The sequence below is a fragment of the Pagrus major genome, chromosome 9, assembly GCF_040436345.1.
Source record: "Pagrus major chromosome 9, Pma_NU_1.0".
Taxonomy (NCBI): domain Eukaryota; kingdom Metazoa; phylum Chordata; class Actinopteri; order Spariformes; family Sparidae; genus Pagrus; species Pagrus major.
Genome location: NC_133223.1, coordinates 6,886,696 through 6,911,097, shown reverse-complemented (window position 1 = coordinate 6,911,097; position 24,402 = coordinate 6,886,696). Strand labels below are relative to the sequence as shown.

General features: G+C 40.2%; 1 protein-coding gene across 1 annotated transcript in view; it reads left to right on the top strand.

The window, feature by feature from the left end:
• The window catches only part of cntnap5a (contactin associated protein family member 5a), a 90,614-nt gene that overhangs the window by 40,618 nt on the left and 25,594 nt on the right, over window positions 1-24,402 (top strand). The window contains exons 9-15 of the mRNA XM_073473673.1: window positions 3,195-3,301; window positions 5,381-5,500; window positions 9,536-9,736; window positions 17,545-17,701; window positions 19,797-19,924; window positions 22,677-22,847; window positions 23,805-24,023. Coding sequence (XP_073329774.1) covers window positions 3,195-3,301; window positions 5,381-5,500; window positions 9,536-9,736; window positions 17,545-17,701; window positions 19,797-19,924; window positions 22,677-22,847; window positions 23,805-24,023 — 1,103 coding nt within the window. The remainder of the gene's footprint in view (window positions 1-3,194; window positions 3,302-5,380; window positions 5,501-9,535; window positions 9,737-17,544; window positions 17,702-19,796; window positions 19,925-22,676; window positions 22,848-23,804; window positions 24,024-24,402) is intronic.

The following is a 24,402-nucleotide window of genomic DNA, read 5'->3' as shown; positions in this document are numbered from 1 at the left end:
ATTAATGTGTGTGTGAATGGGAAGACCAGAAAAGCACCATATTAATGCAGTGCATTTTACCAGCTAGAAGCTAACTCTGGTTGTCTGTTGTTTTGTTGCTGAGCACATAGTGTAGAGCGGGTTCATCAGAGCTGAAAACGGCTCTGCTGCTGCTTGAGACAAGGTTAATGAAAAGATGCAGTGATCCTCAACCACGACAGAAAATGAGTCATAAACCCAAACCCATAAGCAAAAAGAAGTTAAAAATCTCTGACTCAAACATGACTTAAAAAGTAATTTCACTCACAGTGAATGTGAACAGCGTTGATTATGGAGCGTTACAAGTTGAGGCAAAAACTCCACTTTACTGTTAAAGCAAAAACAAGCTTTGTGAAATGTTACAGAAACATTTCAGTGTATTTTTTCCTAATCTTTGATAAATATTAATAGTCACTGCATTATGCATTTCATAAAAACAGATGCGAGCGGAGAAAGCGTTTGATGTTTCCTACAAATGAAACAACCATCTACATGCATTATGCAGTGTGCAACAAAGAAAGTTATGCAGAACTAAAATCAAATGTGTGTGGGTTACATCCACACTTTTTTTCTTTTTGGTGTGTACTTGATGTCTTTGCAACATCCTGTGCTCAGATCTGCTTGACAAGACATGTGAGGCAGTTGTACGCAGCTTTTCAAACATTTATTTCATTGATGTTAACTCTCATTTCACTTATTGTGGCCTGTTTAATGACCCCCGAGTGTGAGAAAATTAACTTTCATCAGAGTCAATCTCTTTTCTTTGTGTCTAATTAAACCTTGTGACTCAATTTATGGTCAGCATGCACTTAGGTGTGCTGGCTACTGTAATTCCATGACCTGTGAGGGCACTCATGAACACAACAGAAAATAGCTTGATGGTAATTAAACCAGTGGCTGCAACCTTATCCGTGTTGCGGCTGGCCCGCTCCGCTGCAGTTAATAGGTGGGAGATGAAAGTGTATGAAATTATAGATGCATGCTCGAAAGGCTGGCAATTATGTGAAACTGAAGGAGGCTTGAGGAAGGGACTATTAATCAGACGAGTGTGGTTTGAAATTTCTGTGAAGCGCTCATTGTGTCAAAATCCCATTAACGGGCATTCTAGTCTGAAGGTGACAGTAATGCTTTTATTTTTAGTAAAACGCCTCGACGTGTCAGCTTTTTTAAAAATTCATACAAGGGCAAAGTATGAGACACAATCATTTCACAGTTGTTTGAGATTTTTAATGAAACATGAATAAACAGCAAATTAGTCTATTGGGTGGGTTCCAAAGCGTGTTCATAATTGCGTACAAAAGAATAAAGAGAACAGCGAGCAGGGGTCGTGCTTGCCTGATAAATAAAAGATCAGGTTTGCAAACAGTAACAAAAGAAGTATCTCTACTGGTACCTAATACAAATGCCTAAGAGGCTTGTGTTGTGTTTTGTTTTGCAGCCAAGAAATAGCTGTTTTGTGCTGCTTATAACAGGACAACATGAAAGTGTATCAGGAGAAGACTTACATAATCAGCAACTAATAGCAACTGTTCTGATCAGCAATTCTCAGGTTCCAGTTTTAAAATGTAATATTTTGTGTTATGTATATTAAAAAAAATAATTTTCTGGTACAGAACAAACATTTACATGTTTTTAATCCTCTGATATTTTACAAATCAAACAATTAAAGCTAGGGTTGGTAAGTTATTCTGGAAGCATTTTTGTTCTAAAATCTCTTAACATCCGGACAGTAATCAAAAATCAAATGCTCTGACAAATAAAAGAACAAATCCAGTATCTGTGGCTGTTGCAGGCATTTAATAAGCCCAGCTTATCCTTTCATTCAGCCCACATGAAATGATTGAACAGGCTACCTGTCTGTCTACCTACGTACCTATCTGCACACATTCTACCCATGCACTTATTGCGCATGACTGGAATTTCCACAAGGCTAGGCTGATCTACTGCTAAAGCTAGTAAGAAGCTAGTTGCACAAGAATGGCAGAGAAAGTGCAGTGGTGAGTTCTAACAGTAGCCTTGTTCATTCCTTTCATTCATTAAGATAATGTTTGATGTTTTCTCACATGATGAGGTAGTTGGATATTGTTATCAATGACAAATGTGACCCGTCACGAGAAAACCAGGAACAAGTCGGCCCAGCACAAGTCGGGAAAACAAAGAAAAATCGACTTTTAAAAAAAATTTGTGATTTTCGTTTTTTTGCAGAATATGTAAGTTGAAATCATGAAGAAGCCACTCCATGTTTCAAATAAAAGTATCGGTGGTTTTGAAACCTTAAACTTTATATTTGAATTTGGGTAGTTTTAGAGTAAATCCTCGCTGCAGCTAATGATTGATAATGTGTTATCAATCACAGTACACAGTCCACAGTAGCTAGCTAACTCGGTAGCACAAAGGACACAGCCCCTGAGCCAAAGAGCAGTAGGAATAGCCTTTCAGTGGCTAATACAGTTAGCACAAAGCACACAGCCCCTGAGCCAAAGACCAGAGCTGGGGAGCAGAAACAGCCTCCTTAAGTGGCTATTGTTAGCAGACAGCACACACCTACAGCAATAAGAAGTAACTCTTGTACCGGGTAACCTTTCGGACTGAGGTACGTTCATGATGGCTATTTTGCTTGTGTTTATATAATTGTGGCATTTAACAGAGTTGTTTATTTATGTATTTATTAGGCTCAAAAAGCTAACAGAGCCTGTCAGCCAGCATTTTTTTTAAAGTCAATAGTGGCCAAACCATGGATACAATGAACTGGTGGATACATTTTTTTGAGTGTCAAACCTCACTGTCATAATATCATCCATTTAGTCGCAGGAGAGAGGCACAAGTAAATCATTTCACCCCCATTCAAGTTAGCCATGGGCCGCGTCATTCTATACCCAGGAAGCTGAACGTTTTCTGCTTCTTGCACCGCTGAGCAGCTTTCATCGGAATGAATGGGGCTATATGTCCATGGTGTAGTCAGGCAGTGTGTTCTGATGTGTTTTGGAGGAGTGGCCTGGAGGGAGGCCTGGATACTTTGGCTTGCTCTTGCTGGCTTCTACAATGATCATACTGTATATATATAAATATATATATGACAATAATTGATTAATTTACAAGTATTGACCCAATTAATCAGCACTAAAATTATCTCCTGATATTAAATGTTAGTGTAAAAACTTTTTTTTTTTTTTCAGATGTCTCCCCAACCTGTGTGAACATGGAGGCCGCTGCTCTCAGACGTGGAGCACCTTCACCTGCGACTGTTCGGGAACAGGATACTCTGGAGCGACCTGTCACAACTGTGAGCAGTTCATCTCACTTTCATTTCTCCACCTAGTCTCAAACCTGCTATTACACCCTCTGCACCTCCCCATATATTCGAGGTCTACTGAGCTGTGTCATTTGATTCAGCGCACACACCTGTCATGCTCCCAGCTTTCTTCACTTTGTACAACTGAGAGGCAAAGAAAAAACTTGCCCTCCTTCGACCTGACATGACCTCACAATCATTGCTGCTATTCTCGCTTTCAGATTTCTGAGAAACAGTTTTTTTCACTCCATCCTTAAATAGCTTGAAACATGCTGGCTTCAGACTGACTCTACATGTGGAAGTGTTTCCTTACGGGTGTCATTTTTTGACATCCTCCCAACATCTTCAGATATTCATAGTGGAGACGGCTGTTGGAAACTCTGTGTGAAATTCCCCTGCCCCAGATTACTGATTTCTTGTTTATATGCAGGCAACGTTGTTTTATTTGCATGTTGGAGGCTACATGACAGATAAGAGCATCTGCTGAATTAGAAATATTTTTAGCAGCTGGAAAGATTAATGAGTAAACCAGAGGCTGAATTGTCAACCATATCATCGAGTTTAATTATCAAGCTAGCTCGGCTGATAACATCTACCAGCTACAGTTGTCATTTCAGCCCACAAAAACAAAGGTTAGAAATCAGAAGCCTGTTATTGTCTATTACTGTCTGAAATCTAAGACACATTGTTTTGAAAAAATAAGATGAATTTTAGTTGTAAATGTGCCACTGCACACATGTAAACTGCAACAACTGATGTAGCAACAATACCTAAGGAGGAAACTTAAAATGGCTCCATACAGCTCGACCAGCACAATCTAAGTCCCCAGAAGCTCAGAGATCCTAAATTGACGGACAGACGTTATTTACACCCTTTTTAAAGCTGAAATCTTCACTGTAGCTGCTAAACTAAGCTGTTAGAAAGCACCCAGTCTGAAGTGGGCGCACCAGTCTGGCCGTGTGTTGAGAGTGTAAATAATCTCTGCTCTTCTCTGCCCTTTGACTCTCACAGACACACTCCACAATCCATTTCAAGGCAAATTATATCACTGGTACGTGTAAGGTAGTTCAAAAACTATTCCCCAGTCTCAGGCCCTGTTTACATGACAGCACTTTTGCAAAAAACTGAAATATTTTTCCTTTGCCGTTTAAAGACATTCCGCGCTCATGTAACGTCGTGAAAATCTCATGCACACAGAGCTGCAAAAAGGATTGGAAAACCCTGTAGTATGTATGCCAGGCCAGTAGGTTGCAGTGTAATTTGCAGTTAAACACCACAGAATAACACCACAAACGCTTTCTTCTACACAGCAGTGAGCTATCACATCACATTAATGGTGACCGTTAATAAACTCAGTAGAGTCAGCAGCACAAACAAAGCTCAACAATCCGTCATTGTTCCTGCTGTCCCCCTGTTCACAGATGGCTATAAGGCTGAAAATATAACACATATGGCTGAAGCGGGGCCTTGTCGTCACAGTTTTCACAAGAATTGCACAGTGCCAGTTTACATGGCGATGGTACTATAAGGGTGGCATTTCAAAAGATTCAGTTTCAAAAGTTTGCATTTTCAGGCCCCCAAAACCATTTTATGAACAAACACTATCGTGTAAACATTTTATTTTTTTCTCCACAACAATCTGGCGACCACTGGAAATCGTGACCACCTCGGGGGTCCCAATCCCCAACATTTCAAAAACCAATACTTTAAGCCAAGAGAATATGACCGAAAGCTTTACAATTACAAGATTTAAATTAAACACTGAATCCACCTTAAAATTTTACAGTGAATACATTTTGATCAGGCCTTTCAGTCGTATTCAAATATAAGTAGTATTCAAATATAAATCCGCATCAGAGCAACAACTGGTGATGGATAGAGCAGAAACATATGTCACCAGCAGCCACCACTTCACTGTTTTTTAAAGAATGAATACAATAACTTCTAAACAGTTCATAAATAAAGATAGATTTTTTGCAGTCAGATGAGTCAGCCAGTAGAAAGCTGTCAGAGCGTGGGATGATTCTTGAAGGAAATAACCGATTTCTGTCCCCACTCTGCCTCTTCCAGCCATCTACGAGTCCTCCTGTGAGGCCTACAAGCTGATTGGCAGCTCCTCAGGCTTCTTCTCCATTGATCCAGATGGGAGTGGTCCCCTGGGGCCCACACAGGTATACTGCAACATGACAGGTGAGATCATTGTAGTTCACGTGTTGTCACCTTTACTCCTTTTGAGTTCCACTGAGAACTGGCAGAAAGCTCAGAGTAAAGAGTCCGCTCACGTAGTGATCGCACTGCATCGATCCCCAGCCTGGCTATCTCACACTTTACCATCCAGTAATAAATCATTACGGCCACTCAGGGCAGTTCCTCAGAGTTTAGAACATATCTGTGAGAAGTCAATATCTTTTGTAAATGTCCATGTGGTTACACTTAAACAATGTCAGAGTGCTTTCACACAGGTTTGGTTCAGTTAAATCGAGTCTCGGTGCTGAACCAAAAACAAGGCCATGAGAGAAACAGGGAACAGTAAAAGCACAGTTTGTTTGTGGGGTGAAAGCAAACGGACCAACTCCAGTATTTTTGACAGTCGGTTTGTGATTTAAGCAGGATTTGAAAAGATACTAAATCTACTATAGTATTAAACTGCGATTAAATCCATCTGCTGATTGTAAGCTGATCAGAAAGTGATCCCATAATCAGTCTGAATAGGCAACGTACATGTCTCCGCAAATCTTTATTAACCATGGTAACACTAATGTGCATTAGTATGACTCTCAGTAAGGGGATTTTCTCTGATCCTTTGAATGATGACATTCAAGAGACATTTAACATTGCACATTAAAATTGCAGCGTGTTGTGGTTCCATCCTACTCTGTGTACTTTGCCGGTTCATTAGGTTCATTATAAATTAAATACATATTAATGCACATGATGCCACTTTTCCATCCTGTCTCTATCTGTTTGTCATTATTCATAACATGCAGTCAATTTTCAGTCTCATAATGCCAATAATGCTTCTGATCAGTTATTTCTCCATGAAAGCCTTGTGACACTAGAGAACGTACAATCTATTAGAATGACTGAATGCTGTCAGTCACCAAAAATTACCCACATTGGTCCTTATGAACGGATGACAATAGCCAAAACTGTCCAATCAATGAGTTATCTGTCAGTCTGTATAACTTCATGTTTTTTCCTTTTGGTTCATTTGTGAAAAGCCCGTGCACCCAAACCAGCAAGAATGCAACAATGTATGGTCCGATATCGTAGTGTTGGTGTTGTTCCTAGAATAATTAATGTTGCTCCAGGACCAACATTGAAACTGATAGCTTAGAGAAAGAAGAAGAAAGTCATCCTCTCAAACACGTGTTTAACATCGAGCAATTATACTTATATTTTGTCCCCTAAACCTAACCAAGTATTTTTGTTTCCTAAACCTAACCAAATTTGTGTTACCTTAACTTGAACAGGTATTTTGTTCCCTAAACCAAAGCAAGTATTTGGTTCCCTGAACCTAACCAAACAGGGAGTCCTATACTTAACCCATTCAGCCATGACAGCTTGCTTTAGATGTGGACTTTAACATTTTTCGTCAGTTGAAATGGCGGTCCAGGAACATTAATTGTGATGTTATACGAACAACACAAACACTGTGATATCAGATACAACAAGCACCCTCAGATACCATTTAATCTATTATTGGGTCTAACTTATTTTCTTTAAACAAGAGAAAACATCCCTCCAGCTAAAGAATGACAAGTCATTATGTTTGTTACAATATGCTGCCTCATCCTGTCTTTATCTTTAATTAAAAAGGAGAACAATTTATGATAGTGCCCCCAACAACTAGTGCAAGCACCCCTCAGTTCAGTGCACCACAAGAGGCGTCGTGTGCTTTCAAGGTTTCACTGAAGTCATTAGGAGTTGTGGCTTCTCAAATTAAAGTGTCATGACGAAATTACAATTTAACAGCTTACAAGTCTAAAGCCCCTCTAGTGGCCTCTAGAGGCTGCAATTTTCAGAGCCAGGGGTCATTAGAGTCAGAAGGGTTAATCCTCTTGGGAGCACTAATATGCTCAGTAAATTTAATGGCGGCCTGCCATTAAATAATGAGATATTTTGTGTGCAAGACTGACATTTTGAGCTGAGGGTGAAAAGTGTCCAAAATGTAAATACATCTCTCAATAAATTAATCAGCATCCGACTGTTAGATTTGGGTTTTCTTGTGTGCAGCTTGTGGTTTTGACCTTATCGTTTTGCAAAAGTCAGGGTTCTCCAAAACTATTTGGATTTATTTCCTGGAGACCATGAATATCCACATCAAATTTCACAGAGATTTCCCCATTGATTTTTGAAAACACCATGTCCTGATACTATGTGTTTCTCAAGGAGGAGCGACTGACCTCTATCTAAAGGAAAGTTAAGGATAAGGAGTCGATAAAACCATTGCAAAACATGCTCCTGGCAGCACAAATATCCATACTGAATTTCATGGCAATCTGTTGAGTTTTGGAGACGACAGGGCTCACATTGCCATTTGACCTTTAATTATTTACAGTATGCAATTAGTATAATCTGGCAGGACAGTTGGATTTGTGAAGCTACAGTTTTATGTTAATAGCGACTTTGGGAACGTATCACCGCATCAGAGCTGCTATATCAGTGGGATCTGTTGACAGCAGGAACACAATGTGCTCTATATCACCTGGACTGTCACCTGAGATGTGACATTTGACAGACAGGGAGAGGGACACAAGGTGATCCACAGTCCTCTTGACATATAGGACAAAACATATTCCATTAAGTTATGACAGTATTCATGACTGAGCTGTCACAACTTCCTCAGTTACTTTGCCTTTGCAAGGTTAACGTAGCGGTGATGTTACAGAGGAGAGCGTTGCGTTTTGTGTTCTCAGACTTTCCCCCTCACAAATCTGAATTGCCCAGCAGCAGATATTGCCTCAGCTTGACCTCAATTAAGGAATCTATTAGGAATGTAAATAACTCTAAGCCCGACAACCTGATGTGAATAATCACAAAGTGGAGAGGGATTTTCTCTAACGCAGAGTAAACAGAAAATCCATAATGAAAACCGAGTGGGGACGGAAATAGGAGGGATTCCTCATCTAATTTTACTGTACAAACTCTTGACTAACTTTTGTATGTAAATGTTTATGAAATCACTTCAAAATTAAAAATGTAGGACTTCTAACTCAAATGTCTCATGCTGTGAGCAGCAAAAGCAGACCATTACCGAAAGGGGCTCTTCTGCTGTGATAGGATTGTGTGCTGTGGAAGTGTAAGGTTTATTTTCGGGGTGACGGAGAATTGTTGCTTGGAAACGAGGGCATCGGTTGGGTTCTCAGTCATATGAAACTGCAAAGATTTGTGAAAATGTCACCAGCAACAGCGATGTTTCCGCCAACAACACTGAATGTCTCAATGACTCGCTAATGAACTTGGCCATGATGCTGAGACGTACAGTAAAGTGTGACTCACAAATGGGTCATAGCAATTGTTCAGCAACATGACAAGTCAAAACTCCCACTGTAACATCATTTATATTTATGAGCTCATTCATCTGCTGTTTATCTGTGAACTTTGAAAAATAAGCGTTAGACTTGCTTTTTTGGTTCAATTGCCAATTAGGCTGCTGTATTTTGTTCTGTGACTGAGAAGCATTTCATGTTTTGTATTTAGTCTTTAAGTTACTAAGTTGTTTTTATTTTTTAAAAGTGCACCTTTCCATGACAGAAAGTCCAAACTAAGCACAGTTGATGGAAGGTTTTCTGTGATGGCTATTACCTGAATTTAGAAATACTCATTTTTCATTTGACCCTGGTTGTGACAGTTAATGATTTATTGTAACAACGACAATCATAAATCACATGTATTCCCTTCAACTGTGACATAAAAGCCTACATTAAACATGTGCTTTTGTATTAAGATGAAAAGCTGCGGATGATGTGCTCATGCTAACACATACTAGCATACGTAACACCGACATGCAGACACATTGTTTGAAGCTCAAGTGAACAGTCCAACACACTTTTTTAAATTAAGAGCAAATGGAATTTGATGAGATGTAAATGTTTTATAATGAGAGCACAGTGAGATCATGCTGGTGCAAAAGGTGTTGATGACATCATGCTAACAGTTGAACATGTGCTGAAAGAAGGTGTTAACACACTCATGATAACAGATTGACTTTTCCTCTTTCAGAAGAGAAGGTGTGGACGGTGTTGGCGCACAACAGCACAGCTCCTGTCACAGTTCAGGGCTCCTCTCCTCACAAACCCCACATCATGAAGCTCAACTACAGCGCCTCAGCTGAGCAGCTGCATGCCATCGTATCAGGCTCAGAGCAATGCCAGCAGGAAGTGGTTTACAACTGCAAGAAGTCCCGTCTCTTTAATACTAAAGGTGAGTGTTGTTTTCCTCTGAATGTCAAACTTGCACACTGCAAGCTACTACAACTCACAAGCTAACAGTCAAGTTGTGTTTCATAAGATGGGCAGGGTTAGCTGGTCTTACATATGGGTAGCCTAGAGATACCAAAGGATAACTGACCACACAGCACAGGAGCATTTTTTATTTCACTGCTGCCTGAGACTCAGCAGCCAACATTAAAAAATGCAACAGTCTGCGTTGGTGGAGGCATGTTGCTTAAGATACTGGTGAGACATGAGATGGATCCAGTTTAGTTTGACTAATAGATGAATGTGTTTGAAGGCTTATCAGCTGCCAAAACACTGCACACCTGTCTGTAGTACTCTGAGACAGCATTTGTTTCTACTGTTTTATCTTTAGTCGTGATCAGCTTTGGGTAGTAGTGAACTACATACAGTTAAACTAGTAGTTTAACTACATTTCTATATGGATAGTGATTAAAGTAGTTCAGTTCATTTTTAGCCTATTTTGTGTAGTGAATAATTGACACTGGTAGGAAAGGAATGATTGTTTGTTTTTATTTTACCATTGATTCGTTCAAAGCTGACATTCATTGCCATCTCCACCAAGGAGGTTATGTTTTAATCCTTGTCAGTTGGCTGGTTGGTTGGTTGGTTGGTTGGTCAGCAGGATTACACAAAAACTACAGAACATTTCCGTGAAACTTGCTCGACTTGCTAACTTTTGGTGCAGATTCAGATAACAGTACGGATCCAGGAATTTCTTCTCACATTCTTTAACACTGACAATTTCTCAGGGAATAATGCATGGAAAGTACTATTCCATGCATTGATGGAAAAAGACATGCATATTAAGTCACTGGTATCTATGAGTGAGTTCAATTTGATGCTGATCCACATACCATCCGGATCTAACAGATTTAAATACTTTTATTTGACATTGGATTAGGCCTGATTGAATTAAAGGGTCCTTTTGGCCTTGGCAAAGGTATACAGCGCATTCTAGTTTTAAAGTCATGAAATACATTTTCTGAGTGGCTTTAGTTAAAAAGAATGGTTTTCCTGAAGGTACCTTTGCTGTGGTCATATTAGCTTACAAAGCTATGCTTTCAAAGTAGCTTCCCCCACACTAGTTGCACTGTACAGTAAACAGTACAAATACAGCTAACAAATATAGTTACAAAATGTTCCACCAGGAATTTGTGCTTCCACGTGTTTGATTGGCCGGTGCAGTGCCTTGCCAGAGGTTGTTGCATTGTGTTGGGTTTTATTGTTGGCCAGCTCTTCTGATTGGTACGCCTGCTGTGTCGCTGTACTGGCCTCATTCAGATGAATGAGGGGGGGTGCGTTTTTCTCGCAGGGCTCCAGTCGAAGTCATGGCCTCTCGTGGACGATGTCTCTTGAATGTTCTGTGCTCTGCACCATCAGGGGAGTGTTTCTTGTTTCATTGTGAATTGAAAGTCAGACGGTCTGTGCTTTGTCACATTGGGAGCTGCTGCCCCTTCGACACCCTGCCTTCTGCTTCGCTCTTCTTGTTATATTTTCACAATAACTAGAAAGGCGGTCTCCAATCTTTCTGTGTGCATTCATCTTGAACTGTTCCAGCACCTATGGTGGCCCAAACAACATTTGCTCTTAAATCATGAAACATTCATGACGTCCCAGATTCCACCATTCCCCGGGTGCCATGCATGTGAAAACAAACAAGTTCATTATCACACCAGACATCAAAGAGAGGCAGAAAACAGCCAATTTTATAGCTGCATGAACACACTGGTGTGATGGTGGCCTTCATTGTCAAAGCTCAGACAACGTCTGTGGAAGAAGGTAAATGTCTCCTTACTTTCCTGAGTGTGTCGACACAAACAGGATCACTTCTGACAACAAACATACTTTACAGCATACTCAAATTAATTATTGTACAAAAATGCACTTACCATGCTAATTTACGTTGAAAAAAACAAGCGCCACAGCTGTTTGAAGCAGCCTGCTGGGAGTACAGATGCTGGCATGTGCCAAGAACTTCTGAAGTTCACCTCCAGTTGTGGAGTTGGGCTGTATAACATGTCCCCTCTCTGCCAACTCTCCTGTCAGCCTCTGTTCTGTTACTGTCACTTAAAACACAGATGTTCAGTGATTTAATGTTCCTGTAATGGCGTTCAACTGCTGTCTGATTTGAATTATTAAAGGCTTGTTTTTTCCTTATTTAACACGCATAATGAATAAAGTTTGCTGAGAACTCTAAAGTGACAGTGAAGGGACTAAAACAGCAGCAATTTCATGCTCTCCCTAGTGTCTCATACTTCAGTCTTGCTTTTTACTTCACATTCTTATTTTCACATTCAGCGATATCGTGTCAGTGTTGAGACATTTGTTTAGGTTTACTGTATGAGACAACTTGGCATTTAGAAAACCATCATTATTGGTTGTGGATCATAAAAAAGGTAGAGCTAGCGCTGGGATCTCGTCCTGTATTTTAATGCCTCGACAGCGACACTTCTGGCCGGAGACATGGTGTCTGTCTGTCCCATTCTGAGAACAGGATACCTCAGGAATGCTGGAAGGGACTTTGGCACAAGCTTCCACTTTGTGTTGATCCCAGTTCTTATAAATTGCATCCACTTATTCCTCACTTGTGTCTTTTCCATGCGCCTCAGTCCCTCCCACCGAGGACGTATAAAGAGAAACAATGCGAGGAGAAAGGAAACAAGGAAAGAAGAGAGAAAAGAAACATCCTTTCATCTGAAGCGTCACATGAAGCGACATGCATTTGTGATAATGGCTTCAGCTGATTGCAGCTGGATCAGCTGTCAGTTGTCGTTAACTAGGCACAGTTAACAGCTATCAGCGTGGGTGTCAAACAAACACCTGCGCATGAAAAACAAGCTACATTCTGTATTTATACTGTGACCTGCTCTGAGGCACATGGACCATTTCTACAGACACAGTGATTTTTATATGATTTATTCATTATTTACATCTGTATTCATTGATATTCTGGTTATGAATTCATTTTTTAATGTCTTTAATTGTATCCATAGCCTAGCCTCAAATCTGATGGAGAAAATAACAGCTGATGAAAGAAAAATATTTCTGATAAATCACGAAAGTTGCTTGTAGTCCTTTTGTTATTCGAACCTACAGTTAACACAGATCTTAAACTCTGAAAAAAAATAGAAAACTTCCGTCTTTACTATAGTACAAACCCAAAAAAGTGCTGTTTAATATCAGTAACTGATATTAAAGGGGGCGTGTCGGTCAGTAAAAAGACTTCCGTGGAGGCTGCCCTCATGTATCCTCACTCATCACTCCTAAGAGATCTGTCCACACTTCTCACAGTGAGGAGCGAGGAAATCATGCTATTGATATCATGCTAATATCTATCCTATCGCGATCCATGCTAATGTCCACCACACTATGGAGCAGCTTCATGCCCGAGGCTGTGAGACTCCTCATTTCATCCTCAACAACAGCACTCAGCACACCATAACATAGACGTAGCAGGACTCCAGGACTATTTTGTTTTTCTAAACCCTTGTTCATCATACTGGTGCTGTCCACGCTAATGATGTTGATCTTGCTCGCTCAGGATTCTGGTTGCCATGGTAATGGATTACGTCCTCTGTATTGTCTGTTTCAGAAAGAACTTCAACAGTTAAAATGGAGGTAGCGCTGCTGGAGTAGAGCTTTAAATGGATCAACTTCTGCTTTCATTTACCTCTCTAAGACTGTAAACTGAATATCGTCAGGTTATAGACAAAACAAGACGTTTGAGGATGTCATCTTGGGCCTTGAGAAACACTGACCAACATTTTTCACCATTTCCTGACATCTTATAGACCAAACAACTTGGCAATTAATCGAGAAAACTACAACAACTACTACTACTCCAACTTTGTGTTCCATCAGTATATACATGTGAACACATACAAGAAATGTGACTGTTTTTTTCTCTTTCAATGAACTTAAACACAGTAGACAAACATCATGCTGACATTGATCTTCAGCTGATTGTCGCCGCACCATGTGACAAAGCTCTCTATCAGTCATCTGTACTCCTCGGTAGAAATAGCGTCTAAGTGAAGACAGCATGTTTCTCATGTCAGCATAGCGATACCGTAACCAAAAAATAAACTTAATACTTCTGATTAAATTCCTTCAACATGTGTTCTGTGAGTCTGGACAGACATGGATAGAAGCTGTTACCTGACCGGTGCATGGCAGGCATACATATGTGAGGTGGTATTTCAAGTTTCAAATTAAAGAAAGCTCTTGTACTTAAGCGCCCTGACCACGCACTTAGTTGTTTGTCTGAGATTGATGAAATACCCATTTTTGATGACAACTAGCTCTTCTGGAGTTTCAAAGTGGATCACTTGTACAAAAGCGTCTGCCGTTCTATGTAATATCACCGTCAACAACGTCTTATTGACTGAAACTCTCAGGTGTTTTAGTTATTATTCCCATTTCACTTATGACTGTCAGAGTATTCGTCCAGCACCACCTTTGATGTTCGTTCCCAGCGCTTTGGTACTGTGGATGTAATGAATGCTGCAGACTCTCATGGCTGTTTGTGGGGCAGTTGTCAAAATGTTAGCTTCCACTCAGTTCAGTTCAGGAGAGAGAGTCAGGTGCATTCTTGCTGTAAACATGTCCTGTCAATATCGAACCAATTTGGGGGAGAGAGTGAGACTCACCTCTCCTTCAGGAAGTATTGATTGTTGCTGTTTCTTATTTGTGTACCTGTTCGCTGTCTGAATAGTGTTCCCAAAGAGGCAGCAGAAATGGAGGAAAAGCGAGGCTGTATGTCTGCAGTGAGCACAAGGACAGGGAGGGTAAAGACAATAAAGCATTTGTTATTTTCAACCTTTGTAATGCAAATGTTGGCTGGCTGGCCCTTGTTGTTCCAGCCCTCATTATTTCCTTTCTTGCCTGTGTTTCGCTATTGAATACAAGTAACTTTTGTCCTCCCAATTTTGGTCAGACTGTGGTATTAGGCTGTTAGTCGGAGGCCATCAGCTCCTGTTTGGAGAGGATTTCCAGGGGTGTTATCTACACAAGAGCAGGATCTTTCTTCTGCAAAAAGAGTGAACTGATGGAGATGGGAGATTATTTGCTGTCTCAGATCCACTCAGTGACATAGACCAATAATGACATGTGTATCCATACATAAAAGCCTTGCCTAATGCGGCTGTAATGTATGCAGGCTAAGATGAAGGCGCCATAGCATGTGACACTTGATTATGTATTGTGACATGTAGCTTAATGGGCTTTCCGTTGCTCGCTGGCCTCATCTCCGATGCAGGGTCACGTTGTGTGACAGATGATTGAAGCTCGACCACTTAACCCCATAGAGGAGGTAATGACTTGTGCCTACATGGCTCCACTGTGGCCTCATTGTCAGTCGCAGACAATGTGTCATGAAATGCCAGCAGAGAATTAAAACAAGTTAATGTATGAAGTGAAGAATAACCATTTTGGTTAAAAAAGAAGAGCACAGTTGATGAGGAAATAAGTATTTTTAAGAGATCTATCAGAAATGCAGCATTTTGACTTCAAACCAAGCCTCTTTTGTGATGTAATTTTTTGTAATTGTTAGTTTTTTTCTTAGTTCTTTATTCAGTTTGTCCTGTAACTGAATTGATATCTCTCATGATGATGATATTTATCTTTATGACATAAAGTGTTTATCTTGGTTTGAGTTTAGCTAGAAGGTCTCTGCATAAGCTATCAGCTTCCAGTGCAGGTGTATTCATTAAATTGTATTTTTGCTTATTAACACAGACCATACAGATAAACATTGTTACATTCAAATTAGCAATACAAAAGGTGTCTGTAGTCTATCTAGCTCAACTTAACTCGCGGCCCTGGTTACCAACACCATGGAGGTTATGATTTCACCCATGTCCGTTTGTTAGTTTTTTTGTTTGTCAGCAGGATTACACAAAAACTACTGAAAAGATTTCCATAAGTCTTGGATAGGGGATGCAGATGGGTCTCAGCTCAGAATAGACCCCATTTGTTACATTTTCAAAAATATCGAGGACCCAAACACAAAACGCACAGAGACAGGCGGGTTGAAAACGTAAAGCAAGCTTTAATAATATAGCTGTTGTCTAAAACCTAAAGTTCAGAAAGCAAGCAGCAACACTCACAGAAACGGACAGGGGCAAATAAAGAGAAATACAAAAACCAAAAGAAATACAAACCAGAAGCTCTGGGAACAGAGGCAGGATTTCAAAAACATGAGGGCATAAAACATGAGGAGCAACACAGAGACAGCGGGAACGAAACAGACAAACTGAAAAGGAGAGAGGAAAAGACAAGGACTGAAATACACAGGAGGTTTATCAGGGACAGGTGAAACGGAGGCGTTATCATATCAGATTTCACTACATGAATATCCTGGCCAAACACATTTAAGATAATATCATCGCCGTATTTATAAAAAAAATAAAGATACAAGCAAGCATCTTTAACTTTGTCTGACGTGTGTTTTGGCTGTTTTTGGGCAAATGAATTACACTCAAATTATGAGTGTACTGAGGTGGAGAGAGAGTCTGTGACCATAACTATTTCTATCAACTACTTAATTAATAGAGAAAAGGCACCTAGATTAACTCATAAAGAAAACATGCACAAAGCGTTACATCTTCGCTAAATTATTCAGTTATTATATATTATATTATTAATACAATTATGTATTAATTTCTCAGGGAATAATTCATGGATCTTGATGAAAATAATCTGGTATATTTAGGTGGCTGGTATCAATGAGTGAGTACAGTGTTATTCTTCAACAACACAAAGGAGATCATGATACCATCTGTATTGTGTTTTTTGTCCTGAGGGTCAGCTGTTACAGACTTGGTGATCTTTAATTATGGTGAACCAGTTATAGGTGGTTCAAAGTTTAGAGTGATACAGAGCTGTCAAGTTTGATATGGGATCAGGCTTGATTGATTTAAAGAGGACTGTTTGGTCTCGGCGGAGGTATGCGCTCTACTGAGCGTCATACAAGTAAGGATTTCAAATCTAGGTTAAAACAGAAGAACAAGTTTATTACACTGAATCAAGATAAAACCAACTGTACACAGATACAGTATATAAATCATGAATCTATTTTGAATTGACGCCTCTGCTCAGCCCTGGTTTCAGTTTTTCCCGGTGGCCAAAAAATTCCCCTGCAGCCCCCAGAGTCCCCGTAGAGCACCGTTATGAAAGAGACTCTGTAAAACTGTTGCCAGGACACCTCCAACTGCAGGTGAAAGGTGTGACAGTGGTTTTGAAGTATGAATATAGTATATAAACATGTTTTTATATGTGTGTATGTATGACTGTGTTTGAATATCAACATGTATATCTCATACATTGCTCTATTTTTAACTGCAAACTAAAAGAAAACTCAAGTGTGCTTTAATTGTTTATTCGTGTTCTGTTGGTTTATGAGCAAAGTGTTGGAAATATCTAAACTGTGCTTGTCTTTATTTAGTGAGGTTTTGTTACTTACCTCCATTCCTAGCTCTATTTGCTTGATTTTAATCCCATTATTTAGTCTCCCATTACGTAAGCCTCTCAGCTCAGCCGCCTCTGGCAGAACAGGATTTCTGTACCATGCTTATCTATAAATATTAATTTTTCTGTATTTTTTCAGTGCACTTCCATAGATGCTTTTTTAGCATATTAAGATAAAGCCAGTGAAGCGAACAACACAATCCTCCAAATATAACCCATGACCTTGACCTACTTGAGCTTGAGCCCTGGCAGTGGCAGGCATCAGGCTGTTGCCGCGGTCGCTGACTGTCTGCTGCATTGTTGCAGATGGCAGTCCGCTGTCCTGGTGGCTGGACCGGGAAGGAGAGAGACGGAGTTACTGGGGAGGCTTCCTGCCTGGAGTTCAGCAGTGTTCCTGCAGCCTGGAGGAGAACTGCATCGACATGAACTACTTCTGTAACTGTGATGCTGATGCAGACACATGGTACAGTGCAGACACACACAATTTCACATCAGGACATGTCTTTTTTATGTTTTTTGGCCATGCATTTTTATTGAGCGAGATGCTTCACTCAAAAAAGTAATTTGCCTAAAACACTGACTTTAAGTATTTTAATTAGATGTACATTTTCCATTCTGTTGCATAAGTTCAATGTAAAGTCTCACATTTAAAGCAAAGTTATTCTGTCATGTTGAGTCAGTGTGAATACTTTAAATAACTAAGTCTGATTACATTTAATTAATGCAAACTTCTAGATAAACTTCATGTGTTTATTCAGTTATTACATGTAACATTAAGGGTAACTTCTACATAAACATAATGTGTTCTTCAATTCATTATTATTCAAGTGTTGTACATAAAAGCATTTCAGGTTGATTAGTCAGTCCCCTGTAATAAATCACTCCTCGAGTTATTCTCAGACATTTTCTGGCAGATATAAAAAAAAAAATGGACATCTGCAAATGTCCTTAAACTGAAGCCAGATAACATAGAGATCCTTATCATTGATCCAGATAATCCACATTCCAGTATCTGCTCCTGTCCTGGCTCCTTATCAAATAACATTAAACTGAATGTTAGGGACCGAGGTGTTCTCATTGATTCTGACCTCACATCTGTGAAACATATTGTACGAGCAAGGTTGTTCAGTCATGTTACTACCATTGTAGGAGTAGTGTCAGAATATGAGTTTTAACCAGTGTGTCCCAGCTCATACTGAAAGACTAAGGGCTGCCCAAACCAAGAACTGTAACAATAACAATAACTTTAACAAAAAAGAAGAAGAAAACACAGAAGGAGATGGTTTATACATTTCTTCAAAGATGAGAGGAGTTTGGAGAATCCAGCACTCTGTCACGAGAGACGCTGCCTTTTGAAGACAAATTTTATTCATACTTTTCACTGAGTCAACATTAATTATCCTGCCGATCATTATGAAGGACATCAAAACCCGTGGGCACCAAAGACCATTTGGCAGTATGTCCCAAGTAAAATTATGTTTTTTATGTGTAATTTGCAGCCTAATGTGTGTTATATACTCGTTAATACGTTGAATAAATATCCAAGACTAAGTGCCTGCTAACTGCCATCAAATGGTGCACATGAAATAGGTGGGAGGTTAGGTTAGGATAACTTTTATTAGTTTATATGTTAATTGAAATACTGTCACTTTTTTAGGAAAAATAATTATGTTCTGAGTCTATTATTCTGTCCACCCTTTCTGTATAATTGATGGTGCAGTTTAACAACTTCCCAAACTACAATAACTAATACTCAGTGTTCACACAGCCCCTTAGAAACACACAGGATTTATAGCCCAACTGTTGTATGAGGCTGCGTGAGATTTAGCTAAGTGGCTGTAAGCAGAGTGTGTCTAGCCCCTCTTATAGCCTCGTGATCTAAATATAAGGATCCAAATATGAATTAACCAGACCAATAGAGAAAAAAAAAAAAAAAATGATCTCCTCTAATTATCTCATCAATGATCTCTCATAACCGCTCTGTGGTTTATCCGTAAACCACCACCCTGAGATAATCCATAGAAGACCACAGAGATAGAATTTATGACTAATTAGTGAATTCATTATTGGCATTCAGCAAAATCAAATCACGGAGAATATTCCTAAATGGCTAAAACTACTAACAGAGCACTGAGCAGCAGCTGAGAGTCCAGAATCTGCTCAGTGTTATTCTCCTTTATCTATCTGCATCTGTCCTCAGCCATCTCCTACACCAGTGTTCCCTCTAAAATGATTCATTACAGCCCAAACATGCTATTACAATTATAATGGAATAAATCATGTGAATGAAGAAACAAAGGCTGTATTGTAGTGTTGGTGTATTAGACGTTTGTTGCGGGGATGTAAATCCACTCCAGAGCTTCTCTCGATTCAGCTCAGTTTGCATATTTCCAGCGGCAGTTGTCTGCATCGTGATAGATTGCTCCCTTTTTAATGTGTTTACTCTTCGTTCTGTGCTAATGCAGAAGAATGGATGCCTTTATCTGGACCCCCATAAAGGCATCCGGCCCAGAGGGCTCTGTGTTACAATTCATTTATTTCCTTTTTGTCTGCCCCAGGGCTAATGACACCGGAGTCCTCTCCTACAAAGACCACCTACCAGTGAGCCAGATAGTGATTGGAGACACCAACAGAACAGGCTCGCAGGCCGTCTACCACATCGGGCCTCTGCGTTGTTATGGAGACAGTAGGTGATCACCTCAGTTACCGTGCCAGATTTGGTTGCAGATGGGGGCCTTGATTCCCAGGCTTAGTGTTGATCAGACACAAAGTATTCTCAGATGATGTCTTTAGTCCTCGTGTGTTTAGCCAGGGATAGAGAGATAAACCTCATCTGTTCTGTTTCAAGGCAGACACCTGGCCGTGTGGACTGTAACCTCCTAAAATCTGCCGGACCCCCCTGCTGCCTGTCTTTATTAACTCATGTTGTTCAGCCAGGCAGGGGTGCCAAAATAAGAGGAAACTCATTGGGGCGGGGGGGAGCTGGACAGCAGCAATGGAACATGAAAGAGATTGTAGATATTTACTGCTTCATGTCCCAGAGCGAGCTGTGGACACAGAGCGGGGAATTTTTAGTAACTCATCTGCAGTCAAATGTAGTTCAAAACCCCCTGTTTTATTTGAAATCCGAGTGGAGATACCAACCCTTTCTATCTGAGCCATCAAATGACGGCATCTAGAATACTTTCAGAAACTGACTACTAAACAGTGTCTACCAGGGGTGTCACGATTGAAACTTAAAATAAAAAATAGATTGAAGTGTCTTTCACTTTCGATCATCAAATACAAAAGCAGCATCGGCAATACCTCCCTCCTGCATGCCAACTCGCATGCTTCTGTCTGAAGGAAAAAGTTCTCAGCTCACTGTAGCCTGCAGCTACACTTCCAGACATTTCCTGTGTGCATGAAGACGATCAGCCGACTGGTACGAAGGTTACTCCAAGAGTGTCACAGATGTTGGGTACATCTTCTTTTTCAGAGGTCCTTTATTGATTTCCTTAAGAGGAGGGGTTTAGTTGTGGGGGAAGAACTGAACTGAAGAGAACTGAAAACATTTCCAGAGATCCTTAAGGTGATCTTCCCATGTTTGGGAAGACGGTTTACTCAGGACCGATTTCAGAAATCAAACTGTCTTTTGTTGTTTATTGTTGAATTATAAAAAGTGTTTTTTTTATTTGTGTTGAACTCCTGAATCTTTATTCACGGTGAATATTATTTGAACTTGTGGAACCCTAACCTGCAAGAAGCCACCAGGATAAAGTCAAGCTGTTGTTGTGAAATACCTCAGTATGTTCAATGAGGAATCTGCAAATGTAAATGACAGTTTTCAGGACATAAAACCAACGATCTGCTGATCTTCACAAATCCAGATGTGATAGTCTGACAGTGGCATACAGTATGTATCAGTGCAGAAAAAGAGCTGAATCATGAATGACCTGATGATCAAGTCAAATCAAATCGTGGATTTCAGATACCCCTTCATTTCTACACATTCTTGTCATAATCTTGACTATTATATAATGAGGGTATGAGTTTTTTACAGTCCTGAAAACATAAAATAAATTAAAGGGTGGTGCAAATATATGTTTTGCAAGTACTCTGATAACAGTAGAAAATAGAAGTAGCCTGGGTAATTTGATTTTAGTTTCTAAACTTAAGACAATATTATTTTCATGTCGTAGTCCTTTGTCAGATAAATGTTTTACTTTCATGGTATTTTGTCATGTTATTATTTATCCCAGGTACCACAGCATCACACTTCAATGAGCTCTCTGAACTAAAGTTATTGCCATTTTTCTCCAGTAAAACAGCTCATTGAAACATGATGATGGAAATCATCAGACAGCGCCAAGTACAAAGACTGTCTCAGTGGATTAATTGGTTATTTTAGAACGATTAAATTAATCGCCAGCTTCTTTGAAAATCAATTAAATGTTTGGTCATTTTTAAGAAAAAAAGGCCAATCTGTGATTACAGCTTCTCAAACGACTCTAAGGACCTCATGTGATTTAGAGACGAGAACCTCACGTTTGGTCTGTTTATTTCCTGAAACTATCTCCTGGATATGATGTCAAGGCTCAGTGCAACATTGACTTTCAGAAGCAAAGCGTCTGTCTGCATGTGTTACAACATAGATACACATTTGCAGCTCAGTAAAAGATGCTTTGCAGCTGTACTTGGATATGACCACCTTTGGTTGTTCCTAGCCTTCTCATCACTTTTAAACGTCAGTATAGCCGATCTCACAGCACAGCTACACAACTATATGAGCCACAATTAAATATGTGACTTGTTCAGCTGACTGATGACAGAAAACAGAGCACCAACATGCCAATTCACACGGGACTATCATCACATGACCTCTGTGTTTGGTGAAATCTGGTAGTTAATATGCGCTGGAACTTTTACTTTAGACACTTTGGACATTTCAGATTTGCACAGCATTAAAATCACAGACGTCCTCCACAATTATTACAAATTACTAGAGGTCCTCAGGTAATGCTAGTCCTGTGAGAAGAGAGCTTATGAAAGTCAATTGAATATCTTCAGGTTCTCGATGATGAAAATGATTGTTAGTTAGTTGCAGCCCTACAGCATTGGCATTATTGTTTTCCTGACAATGGACCTCTTGCGGTGAATGGTGGCTGTGCTCTTTGATTGAAAAAGAAAATGTGGTGTTGTTACACAATAGCAGAACCTCTCAGGAAGGAGGTTGAGATTGATTGACATTCGGGTGTACAAAGTGTGTGAATTTTGATACCAGATACCACAGTTTGCTTCCTGTTTCCTCCCAGAAGTCAACACTTGAAGCCCTGGTGCCAGATCACATGTCACGCTTCATTAAATTCCTCCATTCTTGTATTTCACTGTTTTGTTTTTTGTTGATAAAATGCAAATATGGTACAGTAAACAAGGATTCATCTGGCTTTTCCTTTCAGAGTCCATATGGAACGCGGCATCTTTCTACCAGGAGTCCTCCTACCTCTACTTCCCCACCCTGCAGGCAGAGCTCGCCTCTGATATCTCCTTCTTCTTCAAGACTAGTGCTCCTTCAGGCGTGTTCCTGGAGAACCTGGGCCTCAAGGACTTCATCAGAGCGGAGCTCAGCTGTGAGTAAACGTTCAGGCCAGAATAAAAGACGTGCAGCATGCACGAAGTACATGACAAGGACATGAACACCGAATGTGAAAAAGCACAACCACACATAACAACGCTCACAAAAGTTGTCAGTATTTAATTTTTTTTTTTTCCTCCTTAGATGGAAATGCTAGCTGTTGACAGTTTAATTTCCCCAAGAAGCGGGCTGTCAGGTCTGCCCAGCATGATGTAATCCTAATGACACAGTCAACTGCAGTGTCATGTTGTCACAGGAGACATTTAAAGCATTTCCTAACAACTGCTGAAGCTGAAATCCTTATTGAACACTCCAGATGGATACAGCAGTGAGGATTCATCATTACCTCGCAGGTTTACCTTAATAATCAGGAAAAATATGTTAAAATGCTAAAAATCAAATATATTTACGCAAAGGATTGACTTATTTACATGAGCACCATTAGCGGAATACACAGAAGACCTAAGGTATTTAGGATTGCAAGAAAATTGCAGCAACGTGAGCTTGTACTTCAAACGGCATATTTAATAAGCGCAGAGTACACATGTAGTCCTCAGAGAGCGAGCTGAAGTAGCAGTGGATTAGTTTATTTATTCGAGGTGTTAAAAAGGTGTTGGAACTGTTGATTACAGTGTGTTTTGTTCACAAATGTGAGGGAGGAGCTCTCAGGATACTTGGAGCCATTATGTATTACTGCAGCATCAGAGACATTGTGAAATATTGACGAGCTGTCAGCTGAGCCCCCTCATAAATCTATTCAGGTCATCAAGTTTTCCCAGTAGCATTGTATCACATTGCATCAGAAAGGGAGGACAGAGAAGACATAAAGCACGTAATATCACATTCAGTCTGACCTGGCTGTGGTATGTGTGTGTACGTGTGTGTGTGTGTGTGCGTGTGCGTGTGCGTGTGCGTGTGCGTGTGTGTGTATGATTCCCTACTGGCCTCCCAGCTCCCTCAGTGGTGACTTTCTCCTTTGATGTGGGAAACGGTCCGGTGGTCCTGTCCGTGAAGTCCCACCTCCCTCTGAATGACAGACAGTGGCACTACGTGAGGGCCGAGCGCAACGTGAAGGAGGCCTCCCTGCAGGTCGACCAGCTTCCCCTCCGCTTCCTGGAGGCTCCGGCTGATGGACACCCCCGTTTACGGCTCAGCAGCCAGCTGTTTGTAGGTAGGTGTGCCATCAGTCTTTACATCCACTTGAGACAGGAATTATTTAAACCTGAATCTGTCATTTTTTGTAGGGGGGGGGGGGGGGGGGGGGGGGGGGTAGTGCAGCAAGCTGTGAGCACTAGATTTACATATGGATAACAATCAGTTGCCTTTTTACACATCTAGACTCAGTAACATGAGCGGTAGTGCTGCAAAATTAATTGAAATATTATTAAAATCACAATGTTGCCAAGTGCACCATGCAAATTACATAAGCTGGGGGTTTTTTTTATAAAATGTGTTGTAAAACAGCATTATAATGAAGTACTGTGGTGCTGCAGAGATGCGTATTAAGTATTGTATTGTTTCTTTACTTCATTTTACAGGTTGCATGTAAC